This window comes from Diadema setosum, chromosome 14 (assembly GCF_964275005.1).
Source record: "Diadema setosum chromosome 14, eeDiaSeto1, whole genome shotgun sequence".
Taxonomy (NCBI): Eukaryota; Metazoa; Echinodermata; class Echinoidea; order Diadematoida; family Diadematidae; genus Diadema; species Diadema setosum.
This window is the reverse complement of record NC_092698.1, coordinates 34732652-34753092: the sequence shown is the minus strand read 5'-3', so window position 1 is coordinate 34753092 and position 20441 is coordinate 34732652. Positions and strand designations below refer to the sequence as shown.

The window sequence follows — 20441 nt, the reverse complement described above, 5'->3', positions numbered from 1 at the left end:
AGTCGTGCTGTCATGTTTTTTAGGTTTTTACCACTTCTGCACTGATGATAAGAAAGTGTGTTGCTGTATTTACTGATCATAATAATGGTGATTATGAAGATAATGCTGATGGCAACAATGATGATAATGGTAAAGAAATGGTGGTAATGAAAATAATAATGATAATGATAATAATTGCAGTGATGATAGTAACATAGTGATGATGAGGTTGATATTATAAAGGTTGTTTCCATTTCCACAGGACTGTGCTGAGATGATGTTCCACCAGGAGAGAGTTGGTTTATGGAATGACAACGATTGCAATATCGCCAACGGCTACATTTGCCGAATGGACCTCCGTGAGTAGATTTGTCCATTTCTATGTTTTCTCTGTTACTCCCCCTTTTCTCCCCAAACACATTTAATCATTGGATTCTTACATGAGCCACCAGCACTCTAAATCAATAAGGAAAACATTTCAAGGCATTGCCCTTTCTTTCTCTCCATATATGCATGTTCAGCATAGTACTGTATATACCGAATACTTAGCAAGGTTTTTATTTTTGCAAATTCCGCGAGTCAGTTGCTATTCACGTATTTAAATACAGGCAAAAATATTGACTCTGATCCTGATTCGCAAAAATTTAGACTCGCTAAATATATGGCATATACAGTATCCCTTGTATACAGCTAAGTATGTGCAAACAGTTCTTTGTGTGTATCGTGTTTTGTCAATCAGTAGTTGCATGATTTTCCGAAGGCCCTTTATATTGAGTAGATTCTCAGTAATAGCTGGAGTTGGCAATCACATTTTGTAAATGTAAGCCAGATACAATACTAGACTGTCATATTGACAACTTCTCATTGTTTCCTGTGTTTGTCTATGAAAAATAAAACAACAACTGTTAAAGGTGCATAGTCCCGGTAGTGTAGAGGGCGCTGTTGATGATAATGCCGATCACCGTTAGCATTGATACGAAGATTACCGAAGTTGAGCTGTCATCAAGAGTAAAGTGCGAAGGTGTTGCTAAGTAACGTTGCCTTCGTTGTCTTCTCTGCGCATCGCGCAGTCTGTAGTAATGCCAGGGTGCGTGCATATGTGCTTGTTATTATGACATCACAAAAGAAGTTTGCTAAAGCTGTCATCCCCCTCAGCCGAATCATGAGCCAAACTGATTGGACCACTGACTACAGTGGATCGGACTTCTTCGGACACGGGGAAGTGGGCCAAAGCGTAAACGCTAAAGAGGAGTCGATAGTGTAGGTCTCTATAGGAAACTTGCGCCGTGCGCCCACATACGCATTTGACTAAAACACCGGGACCATGCACCTTTAATTCAAACTTCACAACTAAATCTAATAGCATAAGATGTGTGTGACCATGAAGGTAAACAGTGATTTTAGTAGAATGAGTGGGTGAATTATTTGTGTTACTCCCCATTTGCTCCCATCAGATCCGGATGCCGCTGAACTGCCAGCTGATTCTGGTGACTGCCGGGAAGGTTTCATTCAATACGGCAAGTCATGTTTTCAGGTGATCGACAGAACGTACATCTACGAGGAGGCTCAGGCGAGTTGCCAGACCCTTGGAGACGACGTGAACCTTGCCAGCATCGCAAGCAGCTACGAGGAGGCTTTTGCCGAGGCCCAGGGCTATCTCAGCGGGGGCCAAAACCTCTGGATTGGACTCACCCATGACATGGTAAACAAATCCTTACAAAGACAGCATGCCTTTTCTTGTCTCAAGCAGTCATGTAGTGATGCCAAAAACTTTAATGCCCTCCCTTTTTTTGTCCCCGCCGAACGAGTTCGAGCAGGGGACTATGAAACGGGCTCTGTACGTGTGTGTGTCCGTGTGTCCGTGTGTGTGTCCGTCTGTCCGTGTGTGCGTCCGTGTGTCATCAAAATGTTCAATTTGCTACTTCTCTGTCATTTATGAGCCAATTTTTATTCTGTTTGCTTTATATGAGAGCACTACATGGGAGCTTTGAAACTTCTACACAGAATTTCATTTGTGACCTTTGACCTTGACCTTTGACTATATTGTACATTTTGCTACAAAATGCTACTCCTTCGCCATTTCTAACCCGATTTTGATTCCGTTTGCTTAATGTGATGGCACTAGTTGAGGGCTTCAAACTTCTACACAGAATTTTGACCTTTGACTTCTTTGACCTTTGACCTTGATTTTTTGACCTGTATTGTACATTTTGCTACAAAATGCTACTCCTTCGCCATTTCTAACCCGATTTCGATTCCGTTTGCTTTATGTGATGGCACTAAGTGAGGGCTTCAAAACTTCTACACAGAATTTGACCTTTGACTTCTTTGACCTTTGACCTTGATTTTTGACCTATATTGTACATTTTGCTACAAAATGCTACTCCTTTGCCATTTCTAACCCGATTTCGATTCCGTTTCCTTTATGTGATGGCACTAGTTGAGGGCTTCAAAACTTCTACACAGAATTTTGACCTTTGACTTCTTTGACCTTTGACCTTGATTTTTTGACCTGTATTGTACATTTTGCTACAAAATGCTACTCCATCGCCATTTCTAACCCGATTTCGATTCCGTTTGCTTTATGTGATGGCACTAGGTAAGGGCTTCAAAACTTCTACACAGAATTTTGACCTTTGACTTCTTTGACCTTTGACCTTGATTTTTGACCTACATTGTACATTGGCTACAAAATGCTACTCCTTCGCCATTTCTAACCCGATTTCGATTCCGTTTGCTTTATGTGATGGCACTAGGTGAGGGCTTCAAAACTTTTACACAGAATTTTGACCTTTGACTTCTTTGACCTTTGACCTTGTTTTTTGACCTATGTTGTACATTTTGCTACAAAATGCTACTTCCGGCGGGGACATATATTATGCACCGCGTAATTTCTACTTTTCCTTGTTCAAAGAGTTATTATTATTTTCACTTTCATTGGCTAAAATCAATTAACTTCAGCATAATTATGCTTGAAATGGGTTCTGTGATAAATTTTGCGGAAAAAAAGTTGAAACACAAAATGTCGAAAAACAATGGAATACAAGAGAGATTCATAAAACAGTAAAATACCTAAGAAAATAATTTTGATACCAGATCTTTGTTTTTCACGTGTATTGTTACGAATGCTACAAAGAATGCAGTCATGCGAATCTGTCATCTCACATTTTCACGATGTACAACAGACCTGTGGTAGAATAATTCAATATGGTGGAAGCATACCAGTCGTCATAGTAATATTTCTAGTTTTTGATAGTTGTCACTGTTGATTTTATTTTCTTTTTCATATATTTGGCCCGAAACTGGCAGATTTATTCCTGTATAAGATGATTGCACTTTCCAAGATTAAAATTATTTTCATGTTGTTTTCCTTTTGTGAAGGAAATAATTTGCATGTTTACTTTCACTGATGCAGGAAAAAGAGACATACAGCTTTGCTGACGGCCATCCAGTTTGGTACACATTTTGGGCTGAGAATGAGCCGAGTGGAGAGAGTAATGAAGGTTGCGTGACCCTGCTAAGCACAGGGGGATGGGATGACACAGCCTGCAATCTACTCTACAAGCCTCTCTGTAAATACAGCACTGGTAAGATGACATCACCTCACCTTTTGTGTACAAAGAGGAAGATACCTATGATATTTTTTGTAGGTCAAACACTAAGATATATATAACATGGTCATGTTTAAATAGGGAATACCCTAGACTGCACCTGCAAGAAGCTATCCTTCTGAACTGAGGGAATACTATAAAAGCTGATATTTTCATGCACAGATATTTTCGCAAATGAGGAGGACATTGACATGAGATACTGTATTCTCTTCGAAAGTTGACACAAGACTATTGGGAGATCTGCTGGTGATATTTTTGTTTGTTGTTCAACTCACAGCCCATCAGTGATTCTTGAAATTCACTAAACTCATGACTCTTTAGTGGGTATCGTAGATATAATGATTCTTTGTTGTTATACAAAGAATTAGAATGAAAAAAGACAAGTGTGCTCAAAATACTACCAACTTGTGTAATCTCCACAGTGCCTGTCCCAACGGAACATCCAGACATTCCAGGCAATTGTTCAGAAGGCTGGACGGCTTACTCCAGCTACTGCTACCTGGTGGTGAATGGTGTCGGGGACAATGCCCGGTCGTGGCCTGGTGCCAACTATGAGTGTGAGCAGCTGGGGGGAACTCTGGCCAGCTACCACACTCTGCAGGAAAATCACAAGATCAGGAACCTAGCTGCAGCTGGCTCCAAGAACATTTGGATTGGACTCTCAAGGGGAGACAGTGGTAAGCAGATCCACTCTCAAATGAAACAAGTGTTGATTGTAAGTCAATAGAATGGAAAAAAAAAAACTGTTACCTCAGTAATATGATCGAAAACAAAATTAGCGGTGTAGATATATGTGATGAGCTCATAATGCCACATTTGACGGAGTAGACTGGTATAAACACAATGTTTAGACATCGGTATTCACGATAGGGATGTCACCCCTAAGTATACCTTTACAACAATTTGTGATCTGCAGTGTTTGATAAATGCACTGTGCTATTACAGATGATGAACAAATTACAACAGTGGACATTCCTAGTCATAAATTGAGTGATTTCTCCGTAAACTCTCTTCTCTATAAGCTAATATCTTTTTGTGTAACAAACGTGAAGAGGACCTTAAGAATCATAGTGGAGAAAATGCTTGATAGTGATGATGTAAGGTTTCTCTGCAAACAACAAGAAGGTTGTGATATTTTCTCCATTCAATGTAAGGCTTCTTTTTCTCCTCCTCTAGGAGGGTTTGAGTGGATTGATGATTCTCCCGTGGATTTCACCAACTGGAACACGGGAGAGCCTACGTACGAGATGGAGCCGGGTATCGAGGACTGCGTGGAGATGCTGAGACAGACAGGCAAATGGAACGACCTCAACTGCTGGAATACCAGGGGATATGTCTGCATCATGCCAAAGTCTGGAATTCGTAAGTCATTGCATTCTTCCCTGCCACTGAGTTTAGAGTCTCTCTGGATATGTGTACGTTTCTCCTCAATCCTTCCCCCTCCATGGATGGAGTGGGGGTAGAGGAAGAGGAAAATAAATTAATCAAGAGACTGGAGGGTAATCTCTCCCAGACCTGTGTTCACGCAGACTTCGATTAAAGGAAAAGTCTAACAAAATGAACTGTGACAGCTGCACTGAACTTGGATTAAAAAACAAACAAACCAACAAACAAGAAAGTGAAGAAAAAAAAAATATTGAAGTTTAACCTTTGTTTTGGGAAGCATTGATAGCGTCTCATCTACAGATAGAGCAACAGGCAATGGTGTCATCACCACATGATTTATATACATATGCACAAAATCACTCTATTTTTTTTTCTATTTTCTCTTCAGCAACTATTCACAACTCCCTCTTCAAAGTTACTACTGCTAGATTAGTGTGTAGGCATATTTAGAACATTTTGCTGTGAAGGGTAGGCCTATACATTCTTCTTCTTCACTTTATGTGATGAAAATGAATTTAATGAATATTTTTGTGTGAGCAAAATGGAAGACTTATGAGGTCATGACATCATCGCATGTAATTTGCATAGATGACTTCTGGGGAAACGTGAAGATTTATTGTCTTACTCAAACAAAACTTTCATTTATTGCACTCTCTATATCAAAGTCACTCTGAACAGAGAGGATATTCACTTTTAAAGTGCTTTAATTTATATTTCAGGACAATAGTAGAGTAAATGATTTTAATTATCCTATTCTGAGTGCACCTATATTATCACACTTTAATGATGTAAATAGATAGCGATAGCTCAATTTTCAATGCTAGCAGCAGTCAGTTCCACTGAATGAAATTGGTAGAAATTATGTTTCATAAACTTGAACATGTTACACTTGTATTAATGTTCTTTAAGCCAAATATTTCAATTGATTTACTTATATGGTTCATATTACACTGCAATATACTTTAATCTTACAAAAAGTTTATAATTCTCTTGTATCGAACTTTGAAACACTGCTTCATTCCTAGAATTCATAGGGACAAATATCACATTGAAATAGAAGCAAAGTATGGGCTGTGATAATTGACAAATTAACCCCCCCAAAAATACAATTTTCCACATCTTTCTGTCTTTTTCCAGCTACAACTGTGTCTACAGCTGTGCCTACAACTGTGCCTACAGCTGTGCCTACAACTGTCTCACCCAATATTAGCAGAGGTGAGTATCAGTTTGTTTATTTTACCAACACGTTACAGTCGCAGGTGATGACTATAATTAACTCCCCCGAAACCCACAAAACGTTTTGAATTTTCAACCTGTCATCGAGGCAGTCCGAATCAGGCGTTGTCATTTTCACCAAAATTTCACCTTCTCATATCTCCGCTATACACTGACCAAAATTGCTCAAACTTTCAGTATCAATGGAAACTGATGATTTCTTTCGACATACAAAAAAATCAAGAGAAACCATATAGTATTTTTTAAGTTATTCAACATTTCATGTTTCGCTATCTTGGAAAACTACCCTCCGATTATTTCCAGACACATCTGGTCGCACCACTAAGTATTCATGGAACTGAACATACATATTCATAAGACACGTGCGGACGTTAGCAGAGTGCTGTTCACTTTGCTGAAGACCTATTTTTGAAGTTACAAGTGAAAATAAATGAGGTGTTTTGTCAGAAATATCAAATTGTGCGGGAGCAGCAAACGAGAATAATGATGTCATATTCTAAGAAAAACTGATTTGCGTTTGCACAATGAATCCAGCAAGCTGACTGGTCGATGCATACTGTTACTGTGTGATGCGAGTGGCTGCTGCGGATGCCTAGTACACTGTACATGCATGAGAGTGGGCCGCGGGGTGTCGATAAGTACCAGAGTACTGCTGAGGACTTCGCCACCTCATAAACAAGCACTTACTTTATCAGAACTGGCCTAAAGAAAGAAGCAAAAATATGAATATCTACCAGCTATGATACCACTTGTAAATTCATGACATTGGATTTTGGACTTTACGCAGATTTTACTGCACTAACAATACAACTACGAGTTCCCGGTACAAGTTACGATCAGAGTACAGGTGATGTGAGTGCCACAAAGATGTGGGTAGGTGGGACTGAACCCTGTCTTCCCGTGTGGGAAAGACTATGAAATTTCGTGCTCAGAACGAAGGTAGAAAGTGCACCTCTTTCGATTATTTCCAGACATATCTGGACGCACGACTCCCTGAATGTAATATTTTAGAGTTCCGTAAAGAAATACATATTACTTAGTAACATACTTGAAAGTTTTTTGTTGTTCACGAAGTCAAAATGTGAAATTTTAGCAATGATTTCTGACAATTATTTTCCGTTTTGAAAGTGAAGTTCTGCTCCATTTTGGAATATTTTATTGTCGTTATTTAAACACGGTAAAATAATGGCAGGTTAAAATGAGGTTTTTACCTTTCATAACCGTTATTATCAAAAAACATGAATTAATTGTAAAGTTACAGCAGTTTTGCTGCGACACTTTCCTAGCAGTTTTCGTGCGAAACGTGTTCATTCAAGAGGAAAGCGAGGTCACATCAAAATGAAAACAGCGAGTTGATTGCACCCGTCCGCTGCGACTGGTTACTGGCAACTGTGATGAAACAGATTTTATGAGATGCATGCTTACCTCATTACTGTCGTAGGCAAGTTTATCTTTTACTATAGCAAAGAAATTTGAGATTCTGATCCTCAGAGAGGCAAAGAAGAACAAGGTGAAGAATACAAATTCATGAAATTCTTCTGTCGAGATGTTTTCATTGCAACTGATTGACAAATTGCTCTACATCGACATAAATACTGGCAAGGTGAAGAATATTTTTCAAGTAAATGCATTCAAAAAAAAAAGGTTCTGCTAGAGTTAGCAAGAACTGTTTCATAATGTAAGGCCCATGGTGTTCTTATCAATGTTTTCTCTGCAGCGAGTAAGGCAGGTCTATCTGGTGGAAGAACAGAGCCAACAACTGGTCTGTCTGGTGGAGAAGTCACAGGGATTGTTTTAGGATGCGTCCTGGTCATTTGTTTGGTCGCCCTCATCGCTTTCTTCCTCGTCTCCTACCGGTCATCGGCCTGCAAGAAAAAGGCCAAGGAGCCGGAGATTCCCAACAGTGTTTCCTTTAACAATGCCCTCTACGAGGGAGGTAAAGGCTCGGTACAGGTCAACGCTTATGACATTGACTCTAAGGCATAGGTAGGTGTGTCTGACAACTGCACACTCAGTAGTAAGACAGCAATATTTAGACCCTCATTACACAATAGGTGGCACCACAACCTACTACTTACAAAAAAAAAAAAAAAAAAAAAAAAACTTTTTTTGGCTACCTCCCATGGTGGACAGACAGAGAGACAGCTAGCTACCAGCCTTATGTCCTTACACCTGTCACGAGGACAAATTGATGATACAATTTTATCTTATGTAAGTGGGTTGGTAGTCAGCAGCAAAAGATAAGAGGGAGGTTGTTAAGTTACAAGAAATTCATTGCCAGCTGGAACCTGTTAGTTCCTGCCCAAAGTCTGTGGAGATTTTAGAGTCTGGCTGGGAATGTGTTTATGACTTGTATGAAGGTGCTTGAGAACCTTGAAGAATTGTATTTCTTCTGAGTGAAAGTCAGTTTTGAATGTGACATGAAAGGGATTGTATATAGTTTTTGTTGAGATGGGGCTTCAGGTTTCCAACTTTATTGTATGATGATGAGAAATCTCTCATGAAATATGAAAAAGCACACAATATTAAGAGAAATTAAATGTTGATGAAAATATGGTTTTGAAATGGTTGAGACAAGGTAAAATTGGGACTCACCTTTTATTAAGACCATTTTGTGTCACTTTGTTTTGGATATCTCAACCATTCTAAAATTGCTTTTCATCAAATGAACTTTTAGTTCCTCTTTATGCTCATTAATATTTATTAGTGGACAAAATGAGCAAAGAAATTAAGATTCCATCGGGATTCGAATCCGAGGCCTCCGGATCACTAGCCCAGTACTCTACATAATTTCCAATTATCTTGCAAAAAGTTAAAATCTGAATCCCAATCTCAACCGAGACTATGCCACCCCTGTAACAAAAATACATCTATGTGATATGCCCCCCTTTTATGCCATGTAAACAAAAATATATATTAGGATATTTCTTGGTGAGACTTAACAGATATCCAGAGAAGCTTAACCAATGAACTACTTGACCCATGATTGAATTTTTCATTCATTCATTCATTCCTTCATTGATTTTTTTCATTTCCAACAGAAACATATGAATATTTTACAGAAATTGAATACACAAGTTACGTCACAATACATAATAAAAGATAAGTTTATAAAATATTTTTTTTATTATACGGAAATACTGGAAATAGGGAGGAACGCTAGAGAGCAGAGCTTGTAGGTTGCATTCCCCACACGTAAAAGAATATATGATAGATATACTGTTTTACATAAAAATAAGAAACACAAAAGCAAGAATTGTAGGTAATTCGTCTACCCGTATAGACAATATATTTATCAATGTACACAATTGTCATATTCATTCAGGTCTTGTATATTCTGAAATCTCAGATCATATCCCTGTCTTTGTAATGATTGATTCCCCTCCTCCTCGTAGAAATGGACAAACATTTTCTGCTCGTAAATTCACCACTGAAAATGTAGCTAGGTTAAATGAAAATTTGCAGAATGAAGATTGGGAAGATGTTTTAACCTGTGACAATACCGAAAGAGCATATCAGTTATTCTGGGCTAAATTTGAGATATATTTCAACATTAGTATACCTAAGACCAAGGCAGGGAGAAAACGTAATAAACCTATAAAACCTTGGATAACAAGAGGAATTTTGAATTCTATAAATAAAAGAAATATTTTGTACAAAATAAGTCTTCATCAAGCTAGCCCTGAAAATGTTTCCAATTATAAGACATATCGAAATAGATTAACAAGCATTATCAAACAGTCCAAACAATTGTATTTTATCTACATGTAAATGTAAATTATCTACATGGTTTAAAAGTAATATACTGGCACTTAATTTAAGTAAAACTAATTTCATTCATTTTAAATGTAAAAAAGCTGATCTCCCAGAATATGAATTGTATATTGATGGTATATCTCTTGAAAGGAAAATATTTAATAAATTTCTCGATGTGTATATAAATGAAAACCTAAAATGGGATGATCATGTAAAACACATCATTTTGCCTATATCCCGAAACGTTGGTCTGTTAACTAAGCTTCAGTATTTTTTATCAACTTATGTATTGTTTACCCTGTATAATGCCTTAATCTTACCATATACATGTATATCATATGGCAACATTATCTGGGCAACCCACAAATGTAACACAGACCGTATACCTCTCCTACAGAAAAAAGCACTTCGAGTGTGCAGTCGAGCACGCTCTCGAGATCACACCGACCCATTGTTTTTCCAGCTTAAATCCCTTAAGATAAATGACATAAATTTTCTCCAAAAAGCTGTATTTATGTTTTGTCTCAAGTCAAACCTCTTGCCTCCGATATTTAACAGAATATTTCGGTTAAATTCAGAGATTCACTCTTATCCAACCAGACAATCCACAAATTTACATTTATTTAACCCCAAAACCGCACTCGCGCATCATTCTATCAGACACTCCGGCCCTGACACTTGGAATTCCCTTCCCATCGAAATTAAAAACATGACCACTATGTATTCATTTAAGAAGGCTGTAAAACTTCACGTCCTTAAGCAGTATTCCCCAGGATAACATTCTGATTCCTTTATTGTATTATAATCAAATGTATATGAATATGTACGTGGTACATGATGCATGTATGTGTGCATACATATATCGATTTATTTGTCTATCCATATTATGAATATGAATATATATGTATACTAGGATAGGTACATCATGCATATTATATGAGCATGTATATGTATGTGTACGATGTGCCTTACCATTACTGCGTACATAAAATAAGCACGATATACAGTTGAACCTCTCGTATCCGGACAAGTCGGGACCGGGGCTCATCCGGATAAGGGATTTGGCCGGATACGGGAGACTAAATGCTTTATACATGTACATATACATACACATGTACTGATGTAGCCCGTTGTAGTAATGTGTATACTGCAACCTTTTCATTGTTACACTCAGTAACAGACCCCAAAATAGAGGTGTATGTTAATGTTGGAAGTATTATTCATGTGTGTTTGTGTAGGAGTTCTCTAGGAGTTGGGAATCCCCCTTTCCTCCCGTAATTATTAAAAAAAAAAAAAATCATGGCAAGATTGCGTCCCTATAATAGAGAGATCCGGATAAAGGGAGGCCGGATAAGAGAGGTTCAACTCTTTTTCATTCCATATCAGATAACAATATGTATAGGATACTTTGTATTCACACATTATTATTTTCATAGTGCATATTCGGTCATTACTCCGGCAAAGGCAACTGAACGTGTAAACTTTAATATCATTATCATATTGTATTTATCATCATTACTATTATTGTAAAGTAGTTGGAGTGGTACACATACACTCTGTAACTTTCCCTCTTCCCCCTACCCTTCCCTGTTTCTCTCTTTCTCTATTCCCTATTCTATCCAGAGTAGGTAAGCATATAGTCTCCATACTGTCAAGCCTTGGCTTATTTTGGAGACTCTTCTGTTTAAGTTCCATAAGCTGTTTGTATTTGTCTTGTATAATTGTACTAAAAACTATGTGTCGATATACTGTTTGTCATAAATGAAACACGTACATAATCATATCTGATGTAACGGAATTAAGCAGAAATAAATCAAATCAAATCAAATCAAAAAGAAACTAAAGTACAGAAACCTAACGAACCCAAAACAGAGACCCTGGACAAATTCCTACACTTAGTCGCTTTCATGCCAGAAGAGAAAGGAAAGAGAGAGAGAAAGAGCGTCGTGTGTGTGTGTGTGTGTGTGTATGTGTGTGTGTGTGTTTGTGATAGAGGGAGAGAGAGAGAGAAAAAAACACCTTATTAAGTGGTATGAAGATGAAAGATAAAAAAGATAGAAGACTATAACAAGATGAGAGTTAGTGGATCTTTGGAGCCGCTCAGCAGTGATTGCTTGATGTTAACAGAAAATAAAGTTGGATTTTCCAGTTCTTTGCCAGCATTATATCATGATATTCTTGTTTCATTTTGCTATAGTATCGTAGCAGTCTAGCCTTCTAATCCGTGTATAATGAGAAAAATATACTGCTGGTCAGTCTAATCATTAGAGATTCTTCTGGTCAGATGTAGTCTGCATCTTTCCTTTCCTTTCTTTGTTATATGAATTTTGGTTGAATATTTTTGTCATGTTATTTGTGTGCAGCACCTCATATGTTTCAGTAAACAAATTCACTTCTTTAATTTTTGCACAATTATTATTTTTTTTACTCTTTGTTTTAAATGCAGTTAGCTTTCCAGGAGTCAGTTTCATGCAGTCATTACATAAAAGTCTTCACATTAATCTCAGAATGGCTAAAATTGCTCATATGTAGCTACAAGAGACATTCAGAGAGAAGTCAAATCCAATTCATTAAGTCTCTCATAAGTGTGTATTATGAACAAACAGTCTCTCATAAGACTTTCATGAAAGGGACCCCAGGTACCAATATCTATAGGAATAGTCTACAATTCTTTTGTCACTACACCTTTCTATGAGAATTAGAGTGAATGGGGCTAGTGAATGTTGTTTCGTGCCAGCCCCATCACTGATCCTCTCGTCTTTGCTTGACTCTCTGTGTTCCAAACCATAACTCAAATGTAGAATGTCTTTGATCAGTACTTCTTACCATTGTTGAATTGACTGATGCTGTCATCATCTCTCTTGTCTACAATTTACTATCTTCTGTAATGCAGACTTTTGACAAACATACAGGTGTCTGTGATCATAAGGCTGGGTTCACATAGAAGCATACGGCATTCGCTATTCGCTAAATATTCGCTATTCGCTATACGTCATACGGGCATGGCGGATCACATATGGTAGCATGCGTATCCTACTTTAATATTCTTTTGGTCCCTACCTGAAGTTCATTTCTGTAAAAAAAGAAAAGAAAACTTTTTTTTCTACATAACTTATTGGTATTCGAAAATAAACTGTTTTGGACTAACTTTAAGCAGAGAAATCACCTCTGCAAATTATTGAACTTTTAATACAACTTTTAATGATTTTTAATAGGGTTAGTTCAGCCAGTCGATAGAGATGGGGTTATTTGAGCCATATGATTTCACACACTAAAAACTAAAATTTCATTTTTTATTATTTTTTTTTTTTTTGGGGGGGAGGGGGTGTGATTGGAAACACTGTAGTTATGTTTCCAAAAATTTATTTTAACATTTCGAACATGCATCAGCCTAATTGATTTCATCAGTTATTCTTATTCTTATTTTTTTTTGATGACGTCAATTTTTAAGGGTGGGTAGCTTGATTCTACTCCCCCATCCCAGCTTTGTGTACTCATAGCAAAAGTGAAATAATAGAGAAATCATTTTATACTTGTAAACAATATTTTCTTGGATTAAATCTATTTCCACATTATTTTCAAATTATGATAAGAATAATTAAGTAATTAATCAAATATTCCAATGAAATGAGTACCAAGAAATCCTATAATTTGTAACTTACCTTATCTAACCAAAGCACACATTCAGAACACCAGCTGCCACACCCGAACAGGATGGTTATACGCTGCATGAAAATCGAACAAGCACGATTCCCACTATACTATACTATACTATATGCAGCTATACAGCATTTTCGAATAGTGCCCTCTTATGTGACCTGGTATTAGGAAATCCTCTTGTTCGATTCAAGCTATTCGCATGCTCTCGAAAACGTGCACCGTATACCCAAATAGTATACTCCTATGAGAACCCAGCCTAATGAAGTCCTCTTGACTGCCAGTTTTCTTTTGTTATAACTAAATGAATAAAGTATATACAGATTTATAGAATTTGGGGACCTGAAATTTCACTTCGTTGTAACAGGAATATCGTTATAACTTTTTTCGTTATTGTGGGAATGCACTGTATTGGTGTTGAGGCAGTGTAACAGTGAATTCTTTATGTCAATAATGAAAGTAAGGGTCATGTACATGTAGAACCATTTTTTTTGTGTGTATGTTCTGGTATATGACTACCCTATAGCAAGAAAGGCATTTGATTTGCAGTTTTAGCAGCAGTGAGGATTTCTGCATGCTACAATACGCCCTTTGAAAGAGAGTGAGAGTTTCATAAAGTGTAAAATTTTACCAAGTAAGGTCTGTCATATCTGGTACTTTAATTCCTTACTTCTGCCAGGCTTGGCATGGCACCTAAATTGCTCCTTATCATCTAGAAATTGTTATTCACTGTTACTGGCCGTAGTTTATTTCAAATTATGTGTAAATTTGTCTCTTATGCATGGACCAAGGAGTTGTGCAGTTACTAGAAACTGCTTATCAGAACACAGGATACCTCTGAGTGTGCTATGTTTGAGTGATTGGCAATGTATATGGTGCATTATTCAAATATGTTGAACTCAGTTTATAAGTAGATCAAATGAAAGGCAGTCAGCTGTGAAATTATGTCAGAGTGAAATTCAAATATTCTGTGATCTTCTGTAATTTGTTGAGTATCATCATTCATTGAAATTGTGTTCCATAATATGCATTAAGGTATTGATTAAATTGTATTCCATAATATATATTACTGTATATGCCAAATATTTTACAATGTTTTTACCTTCACAAATTTCACGAGAAATCAAAGACACACGAAAATATTGACTCTGATGCCGTTGTTAATGTGATGCACACGTAAACATTTCTCTGTTCAGTACGGGACTCCACAATCGCGAATTTAACCACTCGCGAAATCATCGGGAAATCCCGATTAGCAAAAATTTAGACTCGCTAAATATATGGCATATACAGTAATGCGTTGGTACAACTCATAAGATTTAATGACATATTGTCAAATTTTGCTTCATATTGCATTGAAAATGGAATGCAGAAATAAACTGAACTGAAATACCTGCAAGTCTTGTCAATTAGATTCTGTTTCAAAGAAATTCATTCAATTAAATGTCGCGTGTTACTGAGCGATTGTTAACAGGCCATTAACAATCGCCCCGACAATGTACAGGTATGCTAACCTTGAAACATTGAACTGCACATTACTTGATTGTGAGACCATTTTGAAGCAAATAGTTTTCACACAACAATAAATATATAATGTACTCTTAATTGAATCCCACAAGGATTGGAACAATCACCCCCAGCATTCCCACTGATTCCCACTGATCAGTTAGTAGCCATCCCCTTTAAATACAAAAGAAAAAAAGTAAAAAAATGGAAGAATAAAGAAGCAAATACACACAAGCATACAAAAAATTAAAGGGGATGGCTGGTAACCGATCAGTGGGAATCAGTAGGAATGCTGAGGGATGATTGTTCCAATCCTTGTGGGATTTATTTAAGAGTACATTATATATCTACTGTTGTGTGAAAATTATTTGCTTCAGAACGGTCTCATATTGAAGTAATGTGCGGATTAATGCCCCGTCACTGATCAGGCATGCTAACCTGGAAACATCAAACTGCACATTACTTGAATAATTATGAAACCATCCTGAAGCAAATAATTTTCACACAACAATAGATATATAATGTACTCTTAAATGAATCCCACAAGGATTGGAACAATCATCCTCCAGAATTCCCACTGATTCCCACTGATCAGTTACTAGCCATCCCCTTTAACTAGTGAAACAAAGACACAGACAGGGCAAACAACAAGATTGATTGATTAATAATTAGTTAAGCTTTATTAAGCACTTCCATATGACAAAACAGACAATATCATAAGAATTGAAACATAGATAAAAACAAGAATTACAACAACATTCAAGGCAAGTGGAAAGTGGTATTAGACAGGCAGGAAGAAACATTGGGAAGGGGCAGTTAGTAGAGGGAAGGAAGGAAGGTCAGTAGGAGAGGAAGAAGAGGTCCACAGCACATTATTATAAATTAATTGCCAGATACAATTCACTGACATGGACACTGTAATTGATATCTAGTAAATACAGTGCACTCCTGTTATAACGCACACGGTTATAACGAAATTCCAGTTACAACGGAGTAAAAATTCAGGCCGCAAAATTATCCGCTCTTTGTTCTTTTATTGTTTATTTGTTCGGTTATAATGAAAGAAAATTTGCCGGTCCCGAGGACTTCCTCCGGGAGTCCACTGTAATGCAAATAAGTTGATAATAATTGAATAAATAACAGAAACAACAACAACATAATTCAAATTTAAGAACTGAACTGTCTTCAATCTTGATTTCAATACAGCAAATCTTGATGCATCCTTTCTTTAAACGTCGTCACTTACTCAATTATAAACACTTGGTTCTGCATAAACAAATATATTTTGTGCGAGAAAAGCGCAGAGATATGGTAAATAATTTTGTTGTTAGATCGACCATCTTGTAAGTATTTATGGACACTATACAGTGTATCTACAAAATACTTAACATCACTGAATACATTTGGCAATTCACTCTTCATGATTGAAATCAAATATGAAGTAATATTTCTAAGTTTTCACCACTGTGCTTGGGAAATTTTGTACATTCTTATAAAATGAATTTATTGTTGGTGTTGAATCCCCCTTTAAAACCCTCCTCTAACGGCTCAGTTAACACTCAAAACATATTTTTAAGCTGAACTAAACCAAACTGAAAAGGCAAAATACGAAAACATCGATAACTTTCTCCTACACTGTTTCTGTCAATACAGAAGTCGGTGAATTGTTTGAACCACTTTTTTTTTTTCTGGCTTCTTTTTCAATAAAATCATACCTCAAATCTTCATCAAGAGTAAATGAAATGGACAAGCCTATTTAAGATTTGTGCAAGTATGTAATCATAACGTCTTTTATTAAAATTATAATCAAAACTCTAGCATTTTGTTGTAAGAACGCTCAACCACATTGAAGTGATTATGGTCAAGTCACTGGAAAAAAAATTCCATTGTGTTCTAAAAAAAAAACACACGAAAGAAAGAAAAGATTTCTTAGAATTAATACTCATCAAGTAACAAAACAATGCGTTTTCCAGAAAAGTTAAAAAGAGTTATCATGAGTCATTATGTATCAGGAAATCCACACGTTCAGGTCACATTTCCCACTTTTACTTGCCAAATATGGGCATAATGTCCACTCCCAATCCTTCGGTCAAGCCGTGACCTCGTCGTAGCCCTTCACCCCAGGAGAGTGGTATATGAGGAAAAGTGATATGACGCAAAACGGTTGGTGAACGCATGGACTGGAACTTAAGAAATTTATTCTTGGAAGCATTACCAGTAAAATGGGAAGTTTTTCTCTCCTCGATCATTTCGTCTTGACATCTTTGTGACATCTGGTATTTTAAGAGGCGCACAGAATTTGTGTGAGCGTATAATCAATCTTTATCTCCGGCATCTATACGGCAGGGGTAAGTTATCTTCTTTGTCAAACTTAAACTGTACGAAGTCTGGTTTGAATCCAGGTCAGGTTGTTGTCCAGAGAATGGTAGGACTATCATTCTATAGGTAGACAGAAAAAAAAAATCCACCTGTCCGGAGGAGTCTTTTATCATTCCCCCCCCCCCCCTAATTTATCGGCTTTCCTCCCTTTAGGAGGGGATTCCGTGAAGCCAGACGCAGTCTCCGCGGAACATAATTATCTCCGACGACCAGTAGATACAGACCGATCTTTCGGTCAAATCTTTAGGCTACACGTACTTGTGCCATAGATCAGTGATAACATTAATGTTACTTCTTCAAATTGTGTTGATGTTGTTCTCTGTTATGTTGAGCTTCTGAGTGACAAGAATGTGCATTAATCATGTGCACATGAGATGTTCATTGTCATAATTTTATTATATTATATCTGATATCTGAAACGTATATCTCAAACCTACCTTAGATATGGATCTGATTGGTTGATATGACACTGTTTATCGGTTATCAAGCTCCTACAATGTGTGAGTGGACGTCAATTTGAATTGATGAATTTAAGTAGAACTTGTTGGAAACCTGGTTATCATAAGATAGAGCTGACAATTCGCAGATGCATATCCACTGAAATTTGCTACTTTCTTAATCGGTGCACATTGCGCGTGTGCGCGTGTGTGTTTCATGACCGCGTTGTTGAGTGACCGTTCGTCGTGTGTTAGTCTCTTTTTGTTATTTTTGTACTTCATCCTTCCTCCCCTTTGCTTCCATATCTTGTTTTTTGGGAATGATATGAGTATGCAGCAAAATTCAGTTAACATGTAATATATACTGTAATTAGTTGTCAGTTATGTGTATTCCTTATGCAGTATGAATAATTATTCTGCTTAGATGCGTTTTTAGTATGAAACTAGGCCTACATACGTCAGTTAGCGAGATCTGTTTTAATGAATTCAAGAGCACTGAAGAATGATTCAACTTGGCAAGAAACACTGTGACGTTAAGATTCCAGAAAACAGAGCAAATTCACTTTAACCATGGAGCCACTTTGGGCCTGGAAGGTTATTCATTCCCATTTGGTCAGCAGAGAGGACATTCTTGACACATTTACGACCCATTGGGAGCCTTTCACTCGAGAACGCATTTTGTGTTGGGCTACTGTTAAAATGTAAATTCTTTCACACGGAAGTCTTTATGGCAGCACCTCCTGACATAAAGTAAATCTTTAGACAGAAACTTATACGAGAATTACGTGCAGTAATTAATAGTCACTGTAAATTCATCACGTCTGCAATGGAATTATAGTGATGCAGTTGAAACAAAATGATGCTCAATGACAGCGTGAACGTTCAGAAGTAGCCTAACCATCCATTGTTGGAATGTCATACGGACCGTCTGTGCCATGCTTATTAACGAGCTAATTAACAGGCCCTACCTATTTTAACTTCGTTACTACGTACCATTCGAAAGTACAACGATTAGTATAGGAAAGATCGCTTCTACTAATTTAAGACACGTTTAGGTCACTATACAAGTCGATGTACCTTACGTACAATATCAAATATTTATTGATGTTATAATGCCTGCAGGACCTATAATGTTTACAGATTATAAATATATATATATATATATATATATATATATATATATATATATATATATATATATAGTACAATATATAGTAGGATGGAAGACGTTGCTTTATTAGTGACTTAGCTGGACAGTCTGTTTCGGCCGAAACAGACTGTCCAGCTAAGTCACTAATAAAGCAACGCCTTCCATCCTACTATATATTGTACTACATGGGCTCCTATAATAGTTGAGCACTGTCAGCCATATTGCAGTTCACACTCTACTTACGTATATATATATATATATATATATATATACATATCACGGCAACAACAAAAAAAAAAACAAACAAAAAACAAACAAACCTCATGAAATATTAAAGAGCATGTAATTCCAAAAGGGATTCAACCTTTATTTGATGAAAATCGGTTTTAAAATGGCTGAGATATCCAAAAACGAGCATGCATTCCTAATAAAAGGTGGAGCCAACTTTAGGATCGCTTTGTTTTACTTTGTTTTTTTTTTTCGATTGCAGAACCAATTTTCATCTAATAAACTTTAAATTCTTCGTAGAATAGTATGCTCTGTATTATTTCATAAGTGATTTCTTCGTACTAGTATCTCGCAAAACAGTTAAAAGCCCAATTCTCATGCCTTTACCAATACTAAGCAATCCCTTCAACTTTGTAATAACACTGACAGCTTCTGACAATAGGCCTTTTGTTCCCACAACACAATAACAGAAAACTAAGCACGTTTCTACTTTATAACATGCATGTTGAAGATGCCATCTGATTATTTCTCAAATTAAACAAACAAGCAAACATACAAAACCTGGTGTGGAAATTCGATGCATTTTGAATGTTTGTGAATTCAGGAAAACTGAGGTTTGCACTATAAGAGAAAATGATTAATCAGAATTTAAAAGAAATGTTGATGCACGCAATTCTATTTCAGTATTTTTTAAAACCGGGTTTATAAAAATTGATTATTGATATATTATTTTGTTTGTTATAAATTCAAAATTACCATGAAAAGAAAGAAACAAAGAAACAAACAAAAAATTCTAAACATTTTAACCCTGTCCTAGGATTTGAAAAATATAATTCATTATTTATGCATGGTATGACATTTCAATCGCATTAGAATTGGACATATTATACCGTGGGAAAGTTGGACAGTATCCGATGACGGGGAGAACTGGGACACTATCTCACTTCTTCCCGTCAGTTCGAACAAAATAAAAATGCCGGCCACATGTTAAACTCTGTGTTGTCATACAAACATTTTAATTTTCAAAAGTTTGCACGCTCTGGAGTTTAAAAAATCACAACAAGCATAGATTTTCAAAGGTTCAGTCCTTACATGCCACCGTATTATACTCCGCTC

At 36.7% G+C, this 20441-nt stretch overlaps 1 protein-coding gene across 1 annotated transcript in view; it reads left to right on the top strand.

Annotated features, from left to right (window-relative positions):
* The window catches only part of LOC140238315 (macrophage mannose receptor 1-like), a 69588-nt gene extending 60891 nt beyond the window's left edge, over positions 1–8697 (top strand). Inside the window, exons 38-44 of the mRNA XM_072318249.1 lie at positions 242–338; positions 1434–1681; positions 3395–3566; positions 4013–4267; positions 4767–4952; positions 6114–6191; positions 7930–8697. Coding sequence (XP_072174350.1) covers positions 242–338; positions 1434–1681; positions 3395–3566; positions 4013–4267; positions 4767–4952; positions 6114–6191; positions 7930–8198 — 1305 coding nt within the window. The 3' untranslated portion in view covers positions 8199–8697. The remainder of the gene's footprint in view (positions 1–241; positions 339–1433; positions 1682–3394; positions 3567–4012; positions 4268–4766; positions 4953–6113; positions 6192–7929) is intronic.
* Positions 8698–20441: the final 11744 nt, after the last annotated feature.